Genomic DNA, 24,570 nt, shown 5'->3' on the forward strand with positions numbered 1-24,570 from the left:
CAAACAATAAAACATGTGACCCTGTATACATATTTTTGCTTTTGACAAGGCTCATAGCTGAAAAAGATTAGGTGAATTAAACACCTAACCAGATAAGAAATAAAACTAGAAAAATACCTTTAATATAATTACTTTAGCCTATTTCACTGGTTTATGTTGAAAGTTATTTTCTTTACCCTTTGTCTCCCAAAAGATTTTTTTTTTCAATTCCCTTAATGAGTCTTCCTTACATTTCTCTAGAGCCTTCTCCTGATTTAGGAAGGAGTTTTTATTTAATGGGGACTTCTCCAAATGTTATGCTCTGCTTCCAGAGGGCTTCTACACAGGCCTTTATCTTTCCCTTAGGGAAAAGATACATAATGCATTAAGCATTCTATTCCTGGTGGCTGGCTTGAATTTTTTTTTTTTTTTTTTTTACAAAATTCAATGGCCAGATTTATATATTCAACTGACAAGCACATTATGGAAGGATAATCTATTAATAACCATCTTCTGGGGGGAAAAAAAAGACTTGTTATAATGTGCAACACAAATGGTAAGAGGCAGAGAACAAATAAAACGCAGGAAGTGCAAAAATAAATTTAAGACCATGGCCGGTCATATGCATACATGGACTGTGTGTCCTCCTAAGGTGCCCTTCTGCTAGAGGCACCTTTCCAAATTTACTGATTTATTTTTTGTTGCTTTAAAACAAAAAGTCAAAAAGGCACTCCAACCTGAAGGGTATCCTAGAGGGGGAGCTGCTAGTAGCTACCATGTAATGGCAAGGATTAATAAAAAAAACTCCTGAACTGACTGCACCTGGCCAATTAATTCAAGGAGGTTTTTACTGCCCATCATCAGACAGAAACAACTGAAAGCTTGGGCATGTTAAGGAGAAAACTGTTGGTAGCAGCACTGAATGACATAGCTCAACACCACTAGTTAAGTCATAGATATATATATATATATATATATATATATATATATACATATATACATATACATACATACACACATGGGTCCCCTTCACATGGTCAACATTTCAGAATGTCAAAGACCATATGGCTGTGACCATTTGAACGACATTCGAAATGTCGAACATGCGGAACCGGCATTTCAGTACAGTGTGGAATGGAAAGATTTCTGTTTTCCGCACTGTAGTGCGATCTCGGAGTTGGTATATTTAAATTCTGGGGGTGTGTGGAGGGGAGCTCCCCCCCCTGCTAGCAGCGTGAAGGTAAGTTTTTGTTGTTTTTTTTGTTTTATCCCATGGTCGCCATTTCGAATGTCGATCACATGGTCTCAGCCATATAGTCTTCGATATTCTGAAATGTCGACCATGTGAAGTAGATATATATATATATATATATATTTATATCCACAGACACACACACACAAATGTGTGTGTGTGTGTGTGTGTGTGTGTGTGTGTGTGTGTGTGTGAGTGTGTGTGAGAGAGAGAGAGAGAGAGAGAGAGAGAGAGAGTCAGTGTGTATAGAGATTATATATAAATACACATACGTATACATAGTCTTCTGCAGATAAAACATACACTTGCAGGCAACCTGATACAAAATAGTTGACAGGGTTACTTGGTAGCAAGTATTTTGTTTGTCCTGTAAACGTGTCCAGTGAAAATGGACCCATTTTCACAATGCCCCTATCCCTCAACTGTCCCCGATTCTGCAGAATGTCTCTGATTTTGGCATAATGTTTTTCCTCTGTACCTTGTACAATTTTTGATTTCTGGTAAATTAGTGAGGGCTATGGCCAGTCAACAATGCCAGAAATTAGAATGTCATACTTCATGTTGTTCAGAAAATACATGTTGCCGCAAAACTTGTTCTGTCAACCTTTTAAGCAAATTAGAGTAACATTTAAAAATTGTTCCCAAATTATTTGGCTTTGCCCCTTATTCTTGAGCAAAGAAGATGAAAGTTATGCTCTTGGCTCTCTAATTTTGCACATCATTCCTTGTACTGGCTTCCTAGTCCTAACCTGTCCTTCGTACAAATTTTGATTTCTGATGTCAATAATGTCAGACATCAGAGTTCCATATGGCTTATTGTTCAGGAAATGCATGTCGATTTAAAGCATGTCCCATTAACTTTTTAAAAGAATTAAGAGAAATTAAAAACTGTCCTTTTTTTTTTTGGAACTTTCTCCAATGCCACATCACCCTGTTATTTTTGTCCTTATGTCAGATTCCTAAGCAAGTAAGTCGAGAGCTAAATTGTTACAGAAATTGTCACTACTTTTAGTTTGTCTACTGTAAAATTTGTGGTTTTCTTTTAAGTCATAAAGGGTTGCAGTTGCTAAATAAGGGAAAACATTTGAGTTTCCAACCGCCTATGCCTAAAAAAGATGAAGAAAAAAAAACGAAAAGAAAAGAATGTTGTGTAAACCTGCATTTCTATCAGCTCTTCACTTAATGGCAATATTTACAGGCTGCCCAGGTTTGTATACACATACATATGCCGGACAGCAGTGACTTGAATATACAAAGGTGACCATTTTGTGCTTCATCCCAGTCTAATACCAGAGGGATACACAAAGTGACTTTTTTTTTTTTTGGATGCGGTAGGGAGGGCAGGCACTATTAGAGGTTGTCCTCAGTTCACAAACTGTGATTTTGTCAGACGCAATTACAAAAAATAAGAAAGAACTTTGAATTTCTTTCCTTACTCATGTTTGTTTTCACTTAAACAGGTTGGAAAATAACTTTAAAGTGCACCTTAGTGCATCTATATAACCACGGCTTCTCCCCAGCTTAATTTCAGTACTTATTCCACAGTAATAAGACAGCATTCCTGGCCAATTAGGATATGTGGAAAGGATGCAGGAAAAAGAAAAATTGAATAGTAAGACTGAATTACTTTCCCTTGTTATGATTTTTATTTGGGGCACTTCTGAATAAAAAAGTTGGTGGAAACTCTAAAATCCACCTTAGAACACCCAGAATAAGTATGGCGCCTAGTGGCCCATAGATCCCTAGTTTAATTCTATTGTTTCTTTCACTGTTATTGTAGTGCAGTCCATCCCAGCTGTTGTATGCTGAAAAGGATACAGGAAAAAAAAAAGGTGGAGTGATTTCTTTCCTTAGTCATCTCTTTGTTCAGGGCATCATTAAATAAAAGAGTGAGAAAAAAGGGATACTAAAATGCACCTCAGAACATCTAGTAAACCTATGGCTTTCTGCGTGTTTAGTGACTCCCACATCTCCAGGTTAATTCCATTATTTAACCCACAAATCCTACAGTGCAATTTGACCCAGTAAGAGTGTGTGGGAAGGACTCCGAAGAAATAAAAATTGAAAGTGTAGAAAAATTCAAAGCTAAAATGGGGAGACACAGAGGGATGTTGGGCAGAGGGTGGGTGCCATGGAGCTCTTTGCCTAGGATGCTGTTTCACATATGTTTTACTACAAAACATTCAAAACTATTGGCTGGATAAAAAAATTATGATGTGGCTAGATACAAAGGAATCTCTCAAAGCTGCCTAATTTCAATTCAACCATATATAAATAAATGCTTAAGCCAGCCTATGTTTTGAATATACGGTCATGACAATTATACAACTGGCCTACGCTGCAAGTTAAATGTTGGCTAGAGCTGTATTGCTGAGAGATCTGTAAGGAATAAGAAAGGTAAGAATACCCATGTTACTTAAATGATGAAGACATGGAAAGGAATATTCCCTACCAAAGATCAGAAAGCACATTCACCTACTAACCTGTACCACGTTGAACAGAACTGGCTATGAACCATATTCTTTCATGTGACTAATAGGATGATAATCAGTGTTACATTGTCAGAACAGCCTGTTCACACAGATCTCCCTTATCTTCCTGATGCAAGGAAGGACTGGGATGTGACTGATAAAGTACACCAGCATATTCACTTTTAAGGATGTCAGCAGGATGGGGGAGGGTGTACTGGAAGCATATTCACTTTTAAGGATGTCAGCAGGATGGGAAAGGGTGTACTGGAATAAGCATCAGATGTCAGTTTGCCCATTCTGAGAGGGAAAAGAAAGCTAGGTCTACTGCCTAGGCACAATCTAGCAAAAGCACAGTGGTAGCTGCAAGCAGGACAGCTGACAGGTGAGCTACCAGGGCTGCCAAACACAGTGCAGTACTGTATCCAAGGTTGTGAGTGTGAAAATGAAAACTGAATCATCCAACAAAGAAAGAAAGGCGCTCATTAGTCACTAAGAACATAACTAATCAGCCATGGATAAGCACCACATGGATTCTGACTCCTCCTGACTACTGAAGCAAACAGCGGGGGGTCAAAATGGAATGGGGGGGGGATGGAAAAGACATGAAGTCCTTGATTATAAAAGATTAGAGGGCCCAAAAATTGAAAGGATCAAAGGCTTTCCCAGGGACAGCTGTAAGAGATATACATATGCCCCCACAGTCAGACCCACATCACCTTTCTGCATGGGGTATGATTACACACTGCCCAGTTTACAATATCCCGGCTTGCTTATCTGACATGAACAGAAGCAGCAATATCACTTCTGGAGTGAACAGCGTAAAAAGAAAGCCCTTAACTTGATCTGGCTTATGTGAAGCTCACTGTCATGGGTGTCCATTTTTCCTGCATGAGGGAACAGACTATGTGAAATTTCCAACTCATCCATCCTCGAATAGTAAAACAGGTTCTGCTGCAGGAAAAGTAACCTCACAGTGGGATTGGTAGGCACTGGTTACTGGTCTAGGGTCGAATGATGAGGAACCGAAATTAGCATAAAATCCATGAAGGTGTGTGGCTCTACAGCCAGTCATACCTCAGGGCTTGCAGTCACTTGCTTCAATCACTCAAGCTTGTTCCATGCTTCTTCAAGATAGCAGCTCGAGTTAGCAGCTGCTCGTGTCATACCAGTTTATATGCAAATGAAACTGTGGTGCTCATATGTCAGTGTTTAGTAGGAGGTCTGATCTTCCAGCCTCATGCAGAAAGAGTAAAAAAGGCTCTACACTGCCAGCCAGTCACTGTTCTTTCTCCATGATGAAGAAACACTGAAATAAGAAAAGGGGTGAGGGTGGGGATTAGAGATGCAAGTGAGCTTGCCCACCCAGCAAAAGATGACGTTTTGTGCATTTCATTTGCTTGCATTATGATGAGCTAGAGTACATCTGTTTTAAGTTACACACATGCCAGAGTTTGTCATTTATAAGTTCAAGAGATTCTTGCAGTAGTTTTTAAGCCCTGTCTCAACCCTCTTTGATTGAGGTAGTGCTCCTTTATCTGGGACATCCCAACATCAATACTGGCCATTTGTGGTTAATCCAATATTCTGCAGCTAGGTTGCACCATACTGCAAGTGTTACCAACATATTACACCTGGGCTGTAGAGTCTGACTGGCATCCTGTCCATCATCATATTACGTTTAAAATCTCAGTGTTGGTTTATTAGTTTATACATTGCTTGAGTCCTGCTTACCTAATGGAGATTTTAGCTCTACCTCCATATCAAAAACATATGTAATTCTTTTGCTCATAAGTATTTCACCTATGGAACTTAGCAACACAGTGGTCATGGGAGCGTTCCACTCTGGCCTGCTTCCACAGATTTCCTAAGACACATTATTTTCTGAGTTGGCACTTAGTGATAACACTGCAGACTGATTTCTATTGCTTATTATTTCTGTGCTTTTTTATTATATACATTTTAATATGTATACTGTTTTAGTGTATTCACTTTTACTTGATACATATTTTAATTATAAATACTTTATTTATTAAGCATTTCAATAAAACATATTGCCAAACTATTGTGATACATGTTTGGATGCATCAAGGAAATGCAGTCAATCTGCACCTCAGTCTCTACTGAAGTATCCACACAACTGAAAAAAACTGTAGCCTCCCATTATACGTAGGATATTTAGAAGTGTCTGTGTCCCCAGTCCCCCCATTATACTCAAGACATATAGACGTATCTGTGCCTCCATCCCTTCCCATTACACCTAGGACATGTAGACATATCTGTGTAGGGACCAGCTGGCATAATGTTTAAAGTCTTTGTCTCCCATGCACAGGTTACAAGGTTTGATCCTGACCTCTGGCTAATGCCTGTTTGGAATTTATATGTTCTTCTCATCTCTCTGTGGGGTTCCTCCCACTAGGCATACATGCAGAGTATATCCATCTCAAACTCACCCCAAAACAAATAGTTGTGGCAGCAGCACAGACCCTAGATGGTGCCCTACAGGTGGAAGAACTGTACAGACCAACCACTTTGGGCATCTACTGGGATAAGAGTATCCGCTAGACAGAAGAAAATGGATCACAGGCCGTGTACTGTGACAGGGTTAGCCAGTCTACGGTGTAAAAATATGGATGTACGTGATTTAGCCATGTTGACTAATGTCGCCAAATGGCCATGGGTATTTGCCAGTGATACATGGCCTACTCCAACCTATGCCAGGGACCCATGCTAACGATGGGAGGAGTGTAGATGCCCCTACTGGCAACTGTGTGCCATCATAAAGCCCAGCAGCCCTGGTTCAATAAGCTACTGGTTAGCCAGGTTCCAGCTACCCAGCTTGGGTTACCTGGAATAGCTCTGTAAAGCGAAAGCTTTATGTAAACCAAACATGAACTAAGAATTGCTACACTCAACGTAGGTTTCCTTACAGGATGGAGCTTGGAAGTGGATGACATGATGGTAAGGAAGCGGCTAGGCATCCTATGTATCCTGTAGACAAGCAAGGCATCAGAGGCACTCTATCAGCTACTAAAAAGTGACTCAGTAAATGACACAAAGAAACTATATCAAGCTGCAAGGCAAAGACAGAAAAATAAAAGAGCCAGACACCTTTCACAAGTGATGCCAGCAATACCAAATGAAAACAGTCCTTGAACCAAATAAGGAATCAGATGCAAAAACCAGAGAATACAAGAAAAAGAAAAATAATCTGGTTCCACACAGCAGTGAAAATCAATATGTCTTTTATTGTAGTAGGTAAACACTTTCTCGGAATAACATCCGCTTCATCAGTTATTCCGAGAAAGCACTTACCTACTACAATAAAGGACATATTGATTTTCACTGCTGTGTGGAACCAGATTATTTTTTCTTTTTCCTGATGCCAGCAATAACCTGCATATCAGTCCACAGGACATCAAAGGCAGACAGAAGCAACACTTACACAGCAGCTTCTAAATGAAGAAAACCCCACAGAAGCTATACTGTCCCAGACACAGCCTATAATTAAAGAGGAGGAGGAGCCCACCATAGAAGTAAGAACAGCAGTAAGGAAAATGAAGTCAGGGAAAGCATAGGTTCAGTTGAGGTCACAGCAGATATGAAAGCTGTTGGGTGAGAAAGGAGAAATTGCTCCCAAGGATACGCATAACAGTATCCCAGATGACTGGGGAATAAGCAAGAACACACCTCAACTGTCCCCCACAGGGAACCAGGAATTCTCCCCAAACAACAAAAAAAAAAAATACAGAGCACTGCTATAGCTGCCACTTCTTTTATTTACTTCATCCCGGTACCTCGGCCATACTGGCCTTCCTTGGGGAATAAGCAAACTAGTACCAATGTACAAGAATAAGAAGTTATGTACCTACCATAACGTTCCATGTTAGTTGTCTTCTCTCGCCTTCTTTCTTGCTTGATGGGTTCGGAGCCGATCCCTCGGCTCCGACTCGGCACTTGCTAAGCTCGAGAGTCACTTTTACCAGCTCGAGGCAGCCCCATATCCCATGATGCAAGGCGGTAAGTACCCAGATCTCGTTTGATGACAAAGGGCAATAGCACCAAGCATAAAATACTTCCCAAAGGAAGAAAGAAAAAACTTACAGATGGAAGAAGGACCAGGTCTGAATGGTCTTCAGCATAACAGTTTCTTATAACAAGGTCTGTCCAGGCCAGGGGAAGGTCAAGAAAGAAGGCAGAGAAGACAACTAACATGGAACGTTATGGTAGGTACATAACTTCTTAATGTTAAGTTGTCAATCTCGCCTTCATTCTTGCTTGATGGGACCGTGTCCCTAGCACCTCTATCCTGGGTGGCTCAATGGAACAAACTCTTGAGGACTGTAGAGCCAAAACTGGCTCTGTCCCTGGAGGCCAAGTCCAATTTGTAATGGGAAACAAAAGTGTGAGGAGTGGCCCAAGTGGCGCTGCACAAATAGTGTCTAAAGGAAGTCTAGCTTGAAAAGCTGTAGAAGTAGCTAAGCTCCTAGTTGAATGTGCTTTAGGTTTTGAGCACAGCTGTTTTCACCTGAGCAGATAAATTTCAGAGATGACCGAAGAAAGCCATCTAGACAAAGTCACTTTAGAAACAGGAAGGCCTTTTTTATTATCCGCATAGGAAACAAAAAGTTGATCAGATTTTCTAAATTTTTTTGTTCTGTCCAAATAATATCTAAGTTGACGGTGGACATCAAGATAATGTAGCTTTTGTTCAGCTCTATCTGAATAGTTAGAGAAAAATACAGGGAGATCAATGGATTGATTCAAATTGTTCTTTGAAGCGACCTTAGGCAAAAAGGTTGGGTTAGTTCTCAAAGATACTCTGTCTTTGTGAAAAACCAAATAGGGGGGTCGAACCGAAAGAGCATGAAGTTCAGACACCCTCCTGGCCGATGTAATAGCCACTAGGAATAAAGTTTTCCAAGAAAGATATTTCAGGGAACAAGAAGCAGCTGGCTCGAAGTGGAAGAATCAAGGATGTCAGCACTAAATTTAGATCCCACTGAGGAGGAGGATTCCTGATTGGAGGTTTTAGTAGGAAAATTCCTTTCAAGAAGGCCCTGCAGAGCCTATGGGACATAATATTATGATCTGCTATCCCGACATGAAAATTGGAAATAGCAGCCAATTGAACTCTGACTGTGGAAGAAGAGGAGCCTGCATGAAAAATCTCTGCTAAGAAGTCCAGGACTGCCTGAACAGGGGCAGTAAAGGATCAATATTCTTGGCCTTAGCCCAATAAGAGAAACGTTTCCATTTGCTTGTATAAATCCTCCTGGTAGAGGATTTTAGCGAAGCTACTATGATGTCTCTAACTGGGTTAGAGATCAAAGGAAGCCTGGCTAAGGAAGGAAGTGGAGCAACCATGCTGTGAGGTTGAGAGAAGGGATTGACCGGTGCAGCTGACCCGATTGGTGTATCAGAAGATCTGGCACTGGGTCCAGATGCCACGGCTGCACCAAAAGGTGATGATGGAGGAACGGGAACCAAACTTGTCGAGGCCAGTAAGGGGCAATGAGAATCAATTTGGCTCTCAAAACGGTAGCTTTCTGGATAACCTGAGGGATCAGAGGAAATGGAGGAAGGCATAAAGAAGTCCCTGGGGCCAATCCTGGGTCAGAGCGTCTCTGGGGGATGGCCTGATAGAGGAAGAGGCTGAAGAAGTCTGGACATTTGCTGTTTTGGGGAGTAGCAAAAAGATCGCAACATGGGTGACCCCATTCCAGAAAAATCTCTTCCGCTATAGATTGCTTGAGAGACCACTCGTGAGGCATGAGAATAGCTCTGCTCAATCTGTCCGCTACAATGTTGGTTTTCCCAGGGATATGCGTTGCTACCAGAAACCGATGAGAGGAGATCGCCCATTGCCATAGTCTGAGCGCTTCTCGACACAAGGGGTAGGACTTGGTTCCGCCCTGTTTGTTGATATACCAAACTACAGACATGTTGTCTGTGTGGACTGCAATTGTCCCTACGGGAAGAAAGTCGTTGAGGGCTTGCAACGTTAAAAGCACTGCTCTCATCTCCAGGACATTTATGTGCAGATGGTACTCGAGCGGCTGCCACGTCCCATGAACCATCCTGCCCTGATAATGACCCCCACCCGATCAGGAGGCATCCGTGGTGACAGTGGCTATCGGGGATGGGGTACAAAGTACCTGCCTTGGTGAACCTGAGGAGATGTGATCCACCAAGCAAGATGCTCTTTGCATGTCTGTGTCACCAGAATCTGGTGACGCATTGGAAGTTGCTGGTATGACCATTGTGTGAACAGCATCCACTGAAGAAGGCATGTAGAATCGAGCCAGGGAAGAAGAGTAATGGCCGCAGCCATGAGACCTAATACCTTTAGAACCATTCTGGCCTGTACTTTCTTGTTGGCCAGAATGATCCTGACATGACTCTGAATGTCTGAAACTCTTTGATCTGTAAGGGTAGCTGACATCGAACAGTGTTTAAGTTTGCGCCTATGAAGGTAATAGACTGGCAGGGCGATAAGGATGACTTTTCGAAGTTGATTGAGATGCCCAAATGAGAACAAAGGTTTATTGTGTAATCCCTGGCTTGTATAAGCTGATGCCTGGTGGTGGCTGACAGGAGCCAGTCGTCGAGATCTGGAAACACCTGGAATCCTTGGCGTCTCAGGTGAGCCGTGACCACTGCCATGCATTTGGTGAACACTCTGGGGGCTGTAGTGAGACCAAAGGGCAGGGCTCTGAACTGGAAATGACTGGACCCCAGCCGAAAGTGGAGAAATCTCCTGGAGCGTCTGTGAATTTTGATGTGATAGTACGCATCCTGAAGATCTATTGAGCACATCCAGTTGTCCTTCTGTAAGAAGGGCAGAATTGACTGAAGAGTGACCATTCGAATCTTGTCTTCCTGACAGACTTGTTGAGTCTGCTGAGATCCAATATTGGTCTCCAGTCTCCAGTCTTTTGGGGACCAAAAGAACCTTGAGTAGATTCCGGCTCTGAATGGTCTATTGTAACTGGCTGAATGGATCTTTTTGCAGTAGTTTTGAGACTTCTAACTCTGCAATTTCCCTTAGACCGGTGGTACATCTGGAAGGGAATTTGAGGGAAGGACTTTCCTCGAAAGGAATTATGTAACCCTTGGATATGATCGACTGTACCCATCTGTCTTGAGTGAGGGAATGCCAGGCTTCTGGGTACAGTGATAATCTTCCCGACTGCCTCCAAGGAGGGACAGCCGGGCAACATCTCAGGGATGCTGAAAGGCTTGTCAGAGAGGCTCTCTGTTTCCCTGGTTTTCGGACCCCTCTGCCTCTAGAGCGGCGTCTGTTGTTGTTACCCCTCTGCCTCTAGGGGTAAACTGACCACGTGAATCCGGCGTGACCCCTTGGGATTCTGAACCACATTTTCCCACCTTTCTGTCCTTTGGGATAAGGTCTAGAAGGGGTGGAAAACGGACTCCAACAGCAGAAAGAGTCTTGCCGTCCTGTTCGCACCTGGTCAAGGTTTCCTTCACCTGAGGCCCAAACAAAGCTGACCCATCAAAGGGAGAATTTGTGAAGGCCGCCTTACAGGGATCCGCAAAATCACATAGCCGCATCCAGGCTTGGCGTCTAAGAGCCACACCTGTACCTCTTGGCTCTACTCGCTCCATCCGCAGCATAAGATATTAGCCGCATGGAGGAGTTTGCAATGGAATTGAGGGTTCCTAGCTGCGAAGCAATTTTTCTTGAGCCCCTGCAGCTGTAGGATCCTGAACTACTTCACCCAGCTCCTTAAGGATATCCCTCTGGAGTCTGGTGAAGTGACATAGGTAATTCAGCGAGCATAGCAAAGGTCGCTGAGGAAAACATCCGCTTACCGTACCTATCCATGGTCCTAGAGTCCTTATTAGGAGGATGGGCGGGCACGGAAGGATCTGCAAGTTCCTTTTGGTGGCAGCCACCACCATGGCATCAGCGGGGACACCCTTAGTGAGGAATTGCTTGTCACACGGGGCAGTGATAAATTTTGAAGGCCTCCTAGGGACTGGCTCTACAGAGTCAGGAGCTGCCCACGCCTTTCGTGCAATAACCTGCATAAGGGGGTCGAAAGGCGGAGACACCCAGGAGGTGGAGGGCCGAGATCCAAACGCCTCTAGGTACACTGACTCATCCTCAGAGGGATTGTTGGTGGGCCAGTTTCCCCTCTGTTTAAGGAGTTCTAGGATGTCTGAGAAGGAGACAGGAGACATCCTCAGAGGGGGATCTAGGGGATCCCTCTGACTCATCAAAGTCAGTATCCGAAGTGACAGACTCGGGGGAGTCTACATGTTTCCTCTTACAAGTCCTCTTCCTAGGAGGATCTCCCGAAACATCAGGAGAATCCTCGGAAGAGGGGGAAATTCCCAATGGGGAAACCTGAGGCGGAGGATCTCTGGGTCCTGTAGCAAGAGAAGTGGCAGAGATGTCAACAGGTACTATAGAGGGAGGAGCTACGGGAACAGACTGCTGACTGATACCAGTGGCCAGCACACTCTTCATCACCTCGAATGCTCCCCTCCCAGGCAGGTCCGAGAGAACCCGTTCGAAGAGCTAGGAACTCCAGGGACCACCGAAGGGAAGTCTCGAGGCAGATGTCGGAGCCGAGCTCACCAAGGCCGAGGCTCCAAGGGAAGAGCGGGTTCGGACAAGGGTCCAATGCCACTTACCCCTCGGAGGAGACCATGGAAGCCCGACCACGAATCCCTCTAAGGAAGGTCTCAAGAGGAGATAAGAGTAGAGGCTGAAGGAACAGAAGGGGTATCCATCCTCCAGCCGTAGCAGTAACCATTCGAAGACTCCAACTCCAAGCTCTGGGGTAGAGTTGAAGGAGGAACTGTAACGGGGTGTGGACCAACAGTCGTCTGTTGAGACGGACTATGTAACATTTGGGCCAGTACCTGTGACTTAAGTAATCTACTGACCACTCTCTCTAGGTCATGATCTGACAGTCTGGATGACCTTGAAGATCGGCTCCGATGGCTCCGTTCGAAGAAGAGGTGAAGCGGGCGAAAGTATCGGCTCCAAGGAAGGAGACCTCGACCTCTTCCTGGAATGAGCCATCGGAACCGATACTATAGATCCTGTCGGAGCCGACTTATCAGAGCCGACAGGAAGCCTCGATGTATCGGCTCCAGCCGGAGCCGATACAGCCACCAAAGTAACGGTGTCGGAGCCGATCGGGCCGACACCGATGCCTGTGCCACATGGGTGCCGGAACCGATCGGAGCCGACACCGAAGTGGTCGATGTAGATTCGGCACCGATAGCCATCGGTGCCGAAGGCTTTGTTAAGCCAGAATCGGCTCCAGCCGGAGCCGATCTCGACTCGGCAGTCGGGCCGAGGCCGCAGGCTTAGACACAGAAGCCTGGGCCTTGGAAGATTTAGCTGATTTTGATGGAGCCGACTTAGCCGGAGAGCCCTCCGGCTTAAGAAGGCCCCTACGTATCAGCTTGTTGCGTCTTTCCTGCAGGACTCTCTGGCTGAAGGAATGACAAATAGCACAGGAGTCCTGCAGGTGAAGAGGCCCCAGGCAATACAGGCAAGAAGTGTGACCGTCTGTCAGAGACATCTTCTGACAGCACGAGTCACACTTCTTAAAACCTGAGACCCTCTCCTTTGACATGGTGCTTCACAAAACACACACACACACACCAGTCAAAATTTAAATTAAAGAAAATACCAAAAGGTATTCCTAAAACAAACACACACACACCCTAACAGGGAGGGATGGGATGGGTAAAGTTTGACTAAAAATATTAAAAGAGACAGGGAATTTTCTGTCAGGAAATCTAAATAATTAACTTATAACTAACAATAAAAGGTTTTTAACAAAAGGGGCTTTAATATCAATAAAGTGAATCACTTACCAGGAGCTGGTAAAGGAGGACCTCATAAGCGGCAAACGAGATCTGGGTACTTACCACCTTGCATCATGGGATATGGGGCTGCCTCGAGCTGGTAAAAGTGACTCTCGAGCTTAGCAAGTGCCGAGTCGGAGCCGAGGGATCGGCTCCGAACCCATCAAGCAAGAATGAAGGCGAGATTGACAACTTAACATCAAGGGGAATAAGCAAACTAGTACCAATGTACAAGAACAAACAGAACATCCACAACTGTGAGCAATACAGAGGTATCAAACTGCTATCACACTGCATGTAAATTCTGGAGAGGGCAATTTATAAATGAATATGAAGAGTAGCAAAAAGTAAGATAATAGACCACCAGTTCAAATTCAAAGCAGGATGCAGCACAACTGACCCAGTGTTTGCATTAAGATACTTGAAAAGAAGCTAGAGATGAGGAAAGAGTCCAAATGGGCATTCTTAGTCATGGACAAGTTCCCAGAAAAACTAACTTGAGCAGTCCTGTAATGGTTCAAAGTTCAGAAACACTGATAGAATTATGGACAAGGATCCAATGACTCCAGTACAAGCAGTGTTCAGTCTCACAGAAGGGTTCTCAGTTGGAGTGGGTGTGCATCAGGATTCAGCAATGATCCCACTGCTGTTCATATTGGTGATGACTGCATCAGTAAAGAGGATGGAAGGGACAGAGGAACAAAGTTGCTGTATGCAGGTGATGTGGAATTACAGGCAGACTCTGAGCAAGAACTTCAGTAAAGCAGAAGGGAATGGAATACAAAATCGAAGACACGTGAAGAAACAGAGCACAGATAAGACAGTTGTAATGGCAGCAAATGGGGGAAATCAAAATTGAGAAATGACACAGAAGGACAAATAGTGGAACAGGTTAACAGCTTCAAGGGAGTGTTGGTTGAGAAGGGAAATCTGAATGAGGAGGTCAAAGCTAGAATCAGAAGGGCTGCATCCAACTGGCACAGAATATCACATGTAATGTATGACAGAAGAATGCTAAAAAGCTGTAAAGTAAGGCATACAAAACAGTGGTACAACCGGTGCTACTATAAGGTACAGAAGCTTGGGCAGTAAAGGCACAGCCATTCTGAAAGGTGGAGAGTGCCTGAGACAGGTGATAGGATGCACACTGTAGGACAGATGAAGAAATGAGGACATAAGATTTGAAGCCAAAGTAGATCCAAGGGCAGAAAAGGTCAAAGAGAACAGATTACGGTGGTTTGGGTACATGTGCAGAAAGGCAGAAGACAATCTGGTGAAGAAGATTTGGGACAGACAGAAAGAAGGCAAGATGAAACAAGAGCATCAGGCAAAGAGATGGATGAACTGTACGAGAGAAGACCTGCAAGAGAGAGGCATGAATGTTGAAAAGGTATGATTGAGGACGATGAAGTTATTTGCGAATCCACTGCCCGCATTTTACCTTGGACATGGAGAAATAACTGTGTCTCCTTACATCCCCCACACTGTATACTCATTCACATTATCACAGCTATGACCTCCTAGTCCCATGTATCTCTGAAGGCAGGAATGACCAGCACTGAGGAGTATCCATTTCCACTCTGATAAAGGAAATCCTAGCAAGGACAGGAGAATTTTCCCAGGTCTACTTTAGGACCTCGAAAGTTTAATAGCTCGAATGCATATGGATCGAACCATATGCATCGAACTATTAAACAATCGAATTCCAAAACAAACAAAAAAATTTAACTAGTGTAGGCAGAGGGGCAAGCCCCCCTGCACCCCACACATTCTGCTACTTAAATATACCAACTCCGAGTACATTGAAGTAAACGTAAATCTCCACCTACTGAGATTTCCGTTTACATTTTCGATGTTTTGCGCTTTCGGTGTACTCATGCCGAGAATATCGTATTCGATATTCTCGGACTTTGAGCACATAAAGTAGACCCAATTTTCCCAGATTACAGTAATCCATCTCTCTGAACATTAACCATGGATGTAAAAAAAAAACAAGGGCCAATATCAGGAAATCGCTTGATAAAAAAAACATCAGGAGCAAATCAGTGAGATAAGACAACACAAGAAGTTCCTTTTCCTGCATGGCTGCTGCCACAATGGCCAGTACCGTGTCCAGTGACCAAATGGGTACCTTGAGATAGCACAGGCATGAATGCCTGGAGAGTTGCCACCCATAGTTTGACAGACGATATGCTTGTCTCTGTGAAGGCTGCCAGCCCAGCTAGATAGAATTTTGTAAATAATCCTATGTCATTTGCAAATATTAATATAATTTGTATGCATGTCCTACACATGTAAGAAAACTGTGTTATGTGATGAGCTTCAAAAATGTAACCACAATGCACCCTTGCTGGAAAAGAGCAGAAATATGTATAAACCACATGCCATTGCAAATGTATGTTTTCATAGTAGAAGTTGGAATATGCAGAGTTAACTTGCAAAACGCTAAGAAAATAAGTTGATTAAGTAAAGAGGTTTACAATGTGTTATAAAGTTAGTTCATCTCAGCTAAGAGACAGGATTGTCTAGGCTAGGCACTTCTTTCTTCTGTCTGGAAAAGGAGGTAATTACAGGTTTCCAAGGTAATTGTTTTACAACCTCCAGTTTCAGGCAAGCTTCTAAGACAGAATTGTCAGCTTCTGAGAGATAAGTATTTTAACAGAGACATGTTAAATTGTACATTCCTGCTAGCTTGGGAACTTAGGCAGAGGTGACAAGAATGATGTAATCTGAGATGATTCAGCAGTAATGCGTATTACTAATTTAAGAACTATCTCAGAGAGAACGTCAGTGCATTTTGTATTTTGTTCGGGATCTGACATCACAACCAGCACTTTGCCTTGCTCTGTAAGTAACTTATTTAGACCATAGTTTCTCTTAGAGATAGACAGGAATATAGCAAGATTAGTAAGCTATTTTCTGTTTTTATGTGGGACTGTCCTGCTACGTTATTTTAAAGTATTTCCTGTGATTGTGAACTCTATTGTCACTGTGTTGAGTTAATGAGTAGTGGTCTTATGCTTTTATTATTTATTATTAAATATATTTAAACCTTTTAATTGTGGCTGGTTTTGTGTAGAGATAGTTAAGCTCATAAAGTACTTGCAAATGTATTTGGTGATACTATACAAGCTACTCCAAAACAGCCTTCAAGTCTTAATCACACTTACCATTTGGATAATAGTAACATTACACACTAAGATCGGGCACCCTTTGGTAAGGGCCTTATAGTAGCTGATAAGGGTGGTTGGTTGCAGGTGGCACTACCATATACTCTGGACAGAAGGAGGCATAGCTAGTGAACCCTGTGCCAGCCTTCCCCAGGAGTGTCTGTGTGTTTGTATATAAATCAAATTTCAAAGTGTGTGTGTGTGTGTGTGTGTGTGTGTGTGTGTGTGTGTGTGTGTGTGTGTGTGTGTGTGTGTCAACTATTTGGGCAGGGACACAAGGCACTGGTTGGACAGAGAGGGTGCTGGTGATTTTGGCTTGACCACTCAGCTGAGATCTGAACCCTATAGCTGTGCCAGTGGGGAGTCTTATTACGGATCTGGAGAGAGAGAGGGAAAAAACAGCCCCAGACTGACTGTGATCTCTTTGTGCTCTTAAGGGGAAATTGTACTTTACTGTGTGTGTACTTTAATCCTCCCAATGTGCACATTCCTCGCTGGTGTTAGTGGTGAGGTTGAGGCTCCTTTATTACTGGGTCAGTGCACGGGCACCACAGCCTCCAACATAACAAGAAAGTCAGAAGCAAAAGCCTTTCCTCATCTCCAAACAGGAATAAGCTCTGCAGACCCCAAGATGAATAAAGGCTAGGACCATTCAGGAAGCCCTGTTAAGAACATCTGGCCCCTTGGCAGAATCCTTACACTAGCAATAACTTTAGACCATGTTCAAAATCCACTCTACCTGAGAACAATTCTACAAACTGGGTTAAACGCAGTACTATCCTTGAGGAGATCATTTATCTGTCAGGTAACCAGGGTTAACATTGTGCTTCTGAGATAACCTGCTTTGTAGGAAACTTTAGAGGCTGAGCAGTAAAAGGAGGAATCTGCTTAAGGAACTGGGCTGGCTTACAAGAGGAGATGAAATTCATGTACCACTCACAGAGGTTATCACCCTTTTCTTATACAGCAAAACAGACTTCATTCCAATAGGGAACATTCTTAAAAGGAAGATAAGTACAAGCTATGCCATCCAATGCAGACATATTCCTGTGCCTGTTGCCTTAACCAAATGTCCCTGGGCTATGTGAAAGTACACTGAAGGTACTGCCAAAAAGGTATTTTCCAAAGATTCCTTGATCCCAGCATCAGACTTCCTTCAACTTTTGCACAGCACGGTCCACAGGGGAAGGCTGAAGAGAAGAACTAAAAGTAAAGCTACAGAAAGCAATTTTATTGCATGCATGAGCAGTGACAAAAGATGGATGACAAACAGCGAAATAGCTGAAAAAACAGCATTTGCTCTGTAAATCACCATACTATATTAAACCAAGGCTACTGCTTCTGGCCCGCTTGTGGCTGAAATGGAATTGTTTGGATAAGCCAACCCACCTATTTAATAAACAATTATATGTTGAAAATAAATATTTCAACATTTCTAATGTAGTCGGATTATCATAAGGACACCTGAAAAAATAATTTAAACAGCTCTACAATGTAACTCATGTGACAACAGACTAATACATGCTATGGCTTGCAGTATGAATTGCTTAACATTAAATTTGTCGGTGGGTTACAGCTTAACTTCATCTGTGCACTTCATACACCTGTTTTACCAATTCCAACACATTTCTGCAGGTTTTATTATACTCTTCCTGACCATTTTCCTTGATTTATACAACAACAAAGCAGTATGAAAATTCATCATGTGTATGACACCCCAAATGAAGCACAAAAATTCAGCACATTCATCATACCCTAAATTAGAACCAAGGCACCAGCAATTTATGCTACAACATCAATGTCCTTTGTTACCACAACTGTGGTGTGTGTTCATTTATTCAGATAGTAAATACCATCCTATGGTTATTCAAATGCCTAAACACAGCTAGAAACCATTCCTGCCTCTAGTACAATAGAAGAACATTTATTAAGGTCGACCTACCTAATGACAGACATGAGCAACGTTCCCTTGCAGGATTAAAGCTGTAGATTCTTTCAGTTTCTCCTCTCGGTACCTGAGTGTACTGCCTCATTACTGCTCACCTTTAAATGTCAACCAGACACTCGGTTAAGTTTTTTCAGTCACTGTCAGGTGACCTAAATCTGTATATCATGATCAATGCATAGTCAACTAATACCTCCTACAATACACACAGTCATTAAATTTCTAATTAATACTGCTTGTCTACTTACTTACACTCACAAGCACACCAGGGAAAGAATATCGGGTTCTGCTGAAATCGTATCACAATAAAATAAGCTGCGTAGAGAGAAGAGTTACCTTTTTAAATATTCAAATGACAGAAGCAACTAAAGCTTTAAGGACTTGGGTTACAATACTGCCATCGCAAAACGTTTTGAAAACCAGTACCTTAAACTGTGTCCAAACAGAAATCAAGTGAGAAATATCTTTCTAAAACAGGTTAGACTGCCACACAGAATTTTTACAAGCCAGGTTTATGAACATGTACATGTGTGGGTAGGGCACTCTAGGATGTTACCTTTCAAGTGAAAATGAAAATCCTAAAATGAATACCACTAAATGTATCATCTGTAAACAATACATTACACAGCAGAAAACAAGAGAGCTAAGTAGAAGAGCATGCACAGAAGAAAACTAACATTAGATAGATTTCTTTACTGGAGCATTTCGGTAGGCAAATTAATTTAAATCCTCACCCTCTCTCACAATAAACTGTGATCACAAAAGTGTACAGTAAATGCACACATAAGCAGGAAGACATTTGGGTTTCAGCACTTACTATTATTCATCCTGAACTAGATTACTGAAAATCCAGAAATGTGGACATCAAACTTGGGAGCGTCTCTCATACAAAATCAAACAGCCATCACATTCAGCTCAGAAGTGTACTCACACTGACTAAAAAACTTTGCTGGCATAAAACAAAATTAAAGTGGAGCTGTCTGAAATGGATTCTAGCAAAACTAATATATCTTCTCCTATGCAGTACTGCATTCATGATTCCTACAAGACTTCAACCCCCGCCAACTCCAGTTGGATTGTGTATCCATCACATGCTACATAGTTCCAAGCTGGGTTGTTTTCTGGATGGAGTTTGCATGTCCCCCTTGTGATCAGATGGGTTTTACCGTTGTCTCCATTACTTTCCTACATACCACAATGATGCCAAGTGAATTGTAAATGAATCACTTTCAGGTGTTTTGTGTCTGTGTGTGTGTCTGTGTGTGTGTCTGTGTGTGTGTGTGTCTGTGTACATATACACACGTGTGCGTCCTGCACTGCAGAGACCTCCCATCCAAGACTGCTTTCAAGCTTTACATCCACTGTACGTTACAATACCATCTGGCATCGCCAAACCCCAGAATAAAAAAGTTATCCACTGTGGTTCCAGCAGGAGTTCAGTCTCTCTCTTTGTAAAGCCCTAGTACATGGCAAAGGTTGAAGACATAAATGAAAAGCAGTGCAGGCCTGATTCATCTCTGGGCATTTCTTCTAAATGGACCACTTCCCTAATGCTACTCCTTGCTAGCCAGTTGTCCTTCCTCTTAGCAATAAAGATTCTAAGGGCACATAAACACATAAGGACCTGGAGTCAACAAATGCACCCATTTTGCTACTTCTAGACAATCTGCATATATTAAACAAAAAAAGACGTTTTTCCTCTATCCAGCACAGAAACTGCCCTTATGTTTATCAAGTGTATTTCTGCTGTTTTTGATTCCATCATCTGTTAAAATAGTTTATGCTAATTATCTACCACACCCACTAAGAAAAGGCTCTTCCTGGTATCTCCCTTGAGTCTTCCATGCTAAATTCTGAATTAATGTCATCTTGTTTTTCATACATCACTTTCTCTGAAATCATGAACAGCCTTGGACTGATTACAAAATCCCCTAAGTGATTGAATGTTTCTGCCACATCTCCATCTGCCGCCTTTCTTCAAAGATATACACATTAAGCTCTTGCAGTCCCTATGCATTTTTTTTTGCTGTTCACCAGCATTATGCAATTCGCCTAAAATCCCAGCCAGTTGGGAGGCAGAGGTTGTTGGATTGAGCACGTCTGAGAAGTAGACTGTTGGGTGACAGGCCAAACTACAACAGCAGTTAACTGACTGAATTGACTGCGGAAGATTATGCATCATTTTAATGCTATTGCTCTCCTTTTTTGTAATGTCTATATACTTGTAAAACGTAGGACCTTCAGTGTAGTACACAATACTCCACATATACTCACACCAGGTGTCTATGCAAAGACAAATAAGTTGCATTAGTGCTTCATGCAACTTCTCTGCAGAATGCAGTGCTGCCACACTGGTTGTTTACCTTTAGATCTAACTGTTACAATTTTCTACATCCCCCCTTTACTTATGTTACTACTACATTTACCCACCAGTACGCCTTTCACAGGTTATACATGTTTTGCAATAGGTTTAAGCCACTGCAATTTATGCCAGTTCTCCAGAAACAGCTAAATCTCTTTCTGTCCTTCCATGCCTGCATAAAACCTCCGTTAATAAAGCATTTTGTTATTAGCACAAAAACATGATTTTCCTTCCAGACCTTCTGCAATGCAGCTAACATGGCCAATGAAAAGTCCCATTCCCACCATCAACTACTGCAGTAAAAGCGATCCTTTCAACTGGCTCGACTCAATGTAACTCTAGCCAATGTTTCATCAGTGCTACCATCCTATTACTAACTTACGGTAAGGTAGTACATTTTCATATGGTATTACATCAAAGGCATCCCTGAAATTTAAGCAAGACACCTAAAGCTCATTTATGGTTCATTACCTGGATTATCTAATGCTGCTACTGGGACCCTATATATAATGTAAGCACTGCACAGACATATTTATCTAAGCAAAAGTCATACTGACTTAGCAGGACACAAATTACTTTACAATACGCTGCATAAAAGTTCATCTGTTCACCGTTATGTTACACAATGTACAATTACAAAGAAATCTGGCATAATGTTTGAAAGGCCTGTCAGTCACTTGGGTACTGACCAGCATGAGTGAGACGGCCTTAGACACAACTACTCAGAAAGCAATACAAACTGGGATAAGAGGAGATGTATTCTAGACACACATATGATCATACAATTACAAATGAAGGAAAGACAGGAGAAGATTTGCACTAGAAGTGAACACAGTATTGTAATGCAAATTTTTTTTTTTGGGGGGGGACTACCTTAAACAGTGGCAATTTCTAGTGCCACACCTAAAGAGGATTAGGGATTAGGGATAGAAGTCTACCCCAGACATAAGAACTGGACAGGAGGCGGCATGGGCATTTACCCTAGATGTAGGCACAGAGACCATGAACAACCTCTAAGTGAAAAGGGTTTGCATTAATGTACGAGTGGTTTAATAAATTGTGGAAGAGGGAGGTACATATATCTTATAATGTGCAATTGGGGGATTAAAAGAAAGGGAAGGTAAACAAAACAGGTCTATGTACTGGATGTGTGACATTACCACTGCAGGGTCTCCATACACATCCCAACACATACAGAAGGGATGTGCACTATGCCAATGTAAATGTGTCTACGTCAAAAGTGATAATTCAATAAAGGTATTTAAAAAAGAAACAGAAAAAGAAAAATATTTAGCAAGCCATCTAGCACTACACAGCCCTGTAAATGCCAGATTTAGACCATGCAATGGCAGCTTCATTATGCAGAAAAGAGATTTTTTTTTATGCATCCTTTAACCCTAGACCCCTCAAAATCCACATCTTTTTCCATGACTGAAAAATCTTCAGGACCTCTCCCCACCCAACAGACCAACATACAGAGGCATCCTCAAAAACTTTCAGCCCTACCAACCTTTGCCAACCAAATGTCAGTGCTATTTAGTTTCTCAGTATGAGCATCTCTTCTCAGTCCTCCATACAGCTAAGTAGATTTCTATCAGAGCGTATAGCGCTACTTCTTGAGTCTTTCCTATTTAAACCATTCAAATCCTGTATCTGACCCAATCTGACCTGCAAACTGACCCTCTACAAACCTTCACAACTCATCTTACCAGCTAAGTTCTTATAAAAATAATTCCTTGGTTCTCAGGATACAACAAAATATCATCCAAACTGATTACTTCTCCACACTTGGTCCCAAAAAGTACAGCAGAGTAAGATCATACCATCACAGCAGATGTTCTCTTTCTTACTACTGCAGCATTCTTCACTCTTGGGTTACCTGCTAAAGATAGCCGAACATATGGCCAGCATACCAAAGCCTTTATATCTTCCAGATGCTTTACATCAGTCATATATTCTATGTGCAAAATATAAGGAACATATGTGAATTACAAGCACCTAATCCTCAGAAATTAAGTGCCCCAGAAGAAAGCCATGACATGTACATCCAAGAAGAGGAAGAAGAAAGAAGAAGAAAGACCCCTTGGCCAGGAAGAAAGAAACAGAACATAACAGGATGTTGGAGGGAAAGAACAAACACTGCAAACAGTGAGAATGAAGACATCTACTGTTACGGCAATATCTTATACAACTGTACTATGTCCTTCCTTATCACTGCTAGGAAAGTACAAAAGCTACTGGAAAGAATGGGAGAACAACTCAGCAAGGCACTTTGTGAATGCCCTGGGTGCAATAGATAAGCCAAAGGGCAGTACAAAGAACTGATAGTGCATGTAGCCTGCTTTGAAGCATAGGTATCTTCTGCAAGATTCCCTGATTGGGATGTGCAGGTATGCTTCCTTTAAATCTAGTGTTGCCAACCAGGCATCTTTGCCTAGCATAAGGAGCAACTGGTGAAGAGTCAGCATCATGAATTTTGGAATTACCAAGAAGGTGTTAAGAGTAGACAGGCCCAGGATAGGACGCCATGAATTGTCTTTTCTGGGTACCAGGAAAAGTCTCGAATAGAAACTTTGTCCCTTTTCCTCTTCTGGTACCAACTGAATAGCCCCCATGCTTAAGAGGGAAAGTACTTGTTTTTGGGCCTCTGCCCACTGATTTAGGGGTAGATCTGGCCACCCGCTTGGTGTTGGTAACGCGTGGAAGTGAAATCTGTATCCCTGGGACACTATATTTAAAACCCGTTTGTCCTGGGTAATGAGTTCCCAGTTCTTTGCATGAAGAGCAATCTTTCCCCCCAAAGGGGCAGTCAGTTGAGAAGTGCTTGGCAGCTTTAGAAATAAGTCATTGAGACAGTTTACCACAGGGGGGAGTTTTACTACCCCCAGATTTGGAAGTGGAGCCCTCCCCCCCCCACTGCTTAGTCCTGTGCATACCCTGGGACTGAAGCCTGGGAGCTCTGTGGGATCTGGGTTTGGACTGAGAAGGTCTGGAAGAGACAGGAAAGGACCTATTATTGGAAGGCCAATGCCTACTAAACCTTGGAGGTTGTACTTGTAAAAAATATTTAACAGTTTGCATAGATTTAGCTTTTTCCTCCATCTTTTTGAGAACTTCTTCTGCCTTGCTGCCAAACAGGCGGTCCTGGTTTAAGGGAGCATCCAGTCATTTTGCTCTAACATGATCTGGCAAGGATTGCTCCTTAAGCTAAGCATGCCTTCTTAGTACAGACCCAGTCACAGCAACCCTGCAAGATGTCCCTAGTGAATCAAAACCACATTGCAAAGTATGTTTTCTAACCTGTTCAGCTGAAAGCAGTAAATCCTGTAAATCCTTATTTTCAGCACAATCAGGAATCAACATCATTTTCTGTTTAAGTAATCCAATAATATGCTGCTGATACTTTAACATATGAAACTGGCAGTTTAAGGCCCTAATGGCCAAAGTTGCAGAAGTGTATACCTTCTTACCCCATCTATCCAGCGCCCTGGAGTCTCTATCAGAGGGGGTAGGATTTTTGGCAGTAGTAGCTTTAATGC

General features: G+C 42.5%; 1 protein-coding gene across 1 annotated transcript in view; it reads right to left on the reverse strand.

Annotated features, from left to right (window-relative positions):
• The window catches only part of EFR3A (EFR3 homolog A), a 2,300,516-nt gene that overhangs the window by 2,153,494 nt on the left and 122,452 nt on the right, over nt 1–24,570 (reverse strand). The window contains exon 2 of the mRNA XM_044066245.1: nt 18,667–18,767. Within this exon, the coding sequence (XP_043922180.1) occupies nt 18,667–18,757 (91 nt within the window). The 5' untranslated portion in view covers nt 18,758–18,767. The remainder of the gene's footprint in view (nt 1–18,666; nt 18,768–24,570) is intronic.

Source organism: Protopterus annectens, chromosome 3.part1, assembly GCF_019279795.1.
Source record: "Protopterus annectens isolate FY-2018-M chromosome 3.part1, PAN1.0, whole genome shotgun sequence".
Classification (NCBI taxonomy): Eukaryota; Metazoa; Chordata; order Ceratodontiformes; family Protopteridae; genus Protopterus; species Protopterus annectens.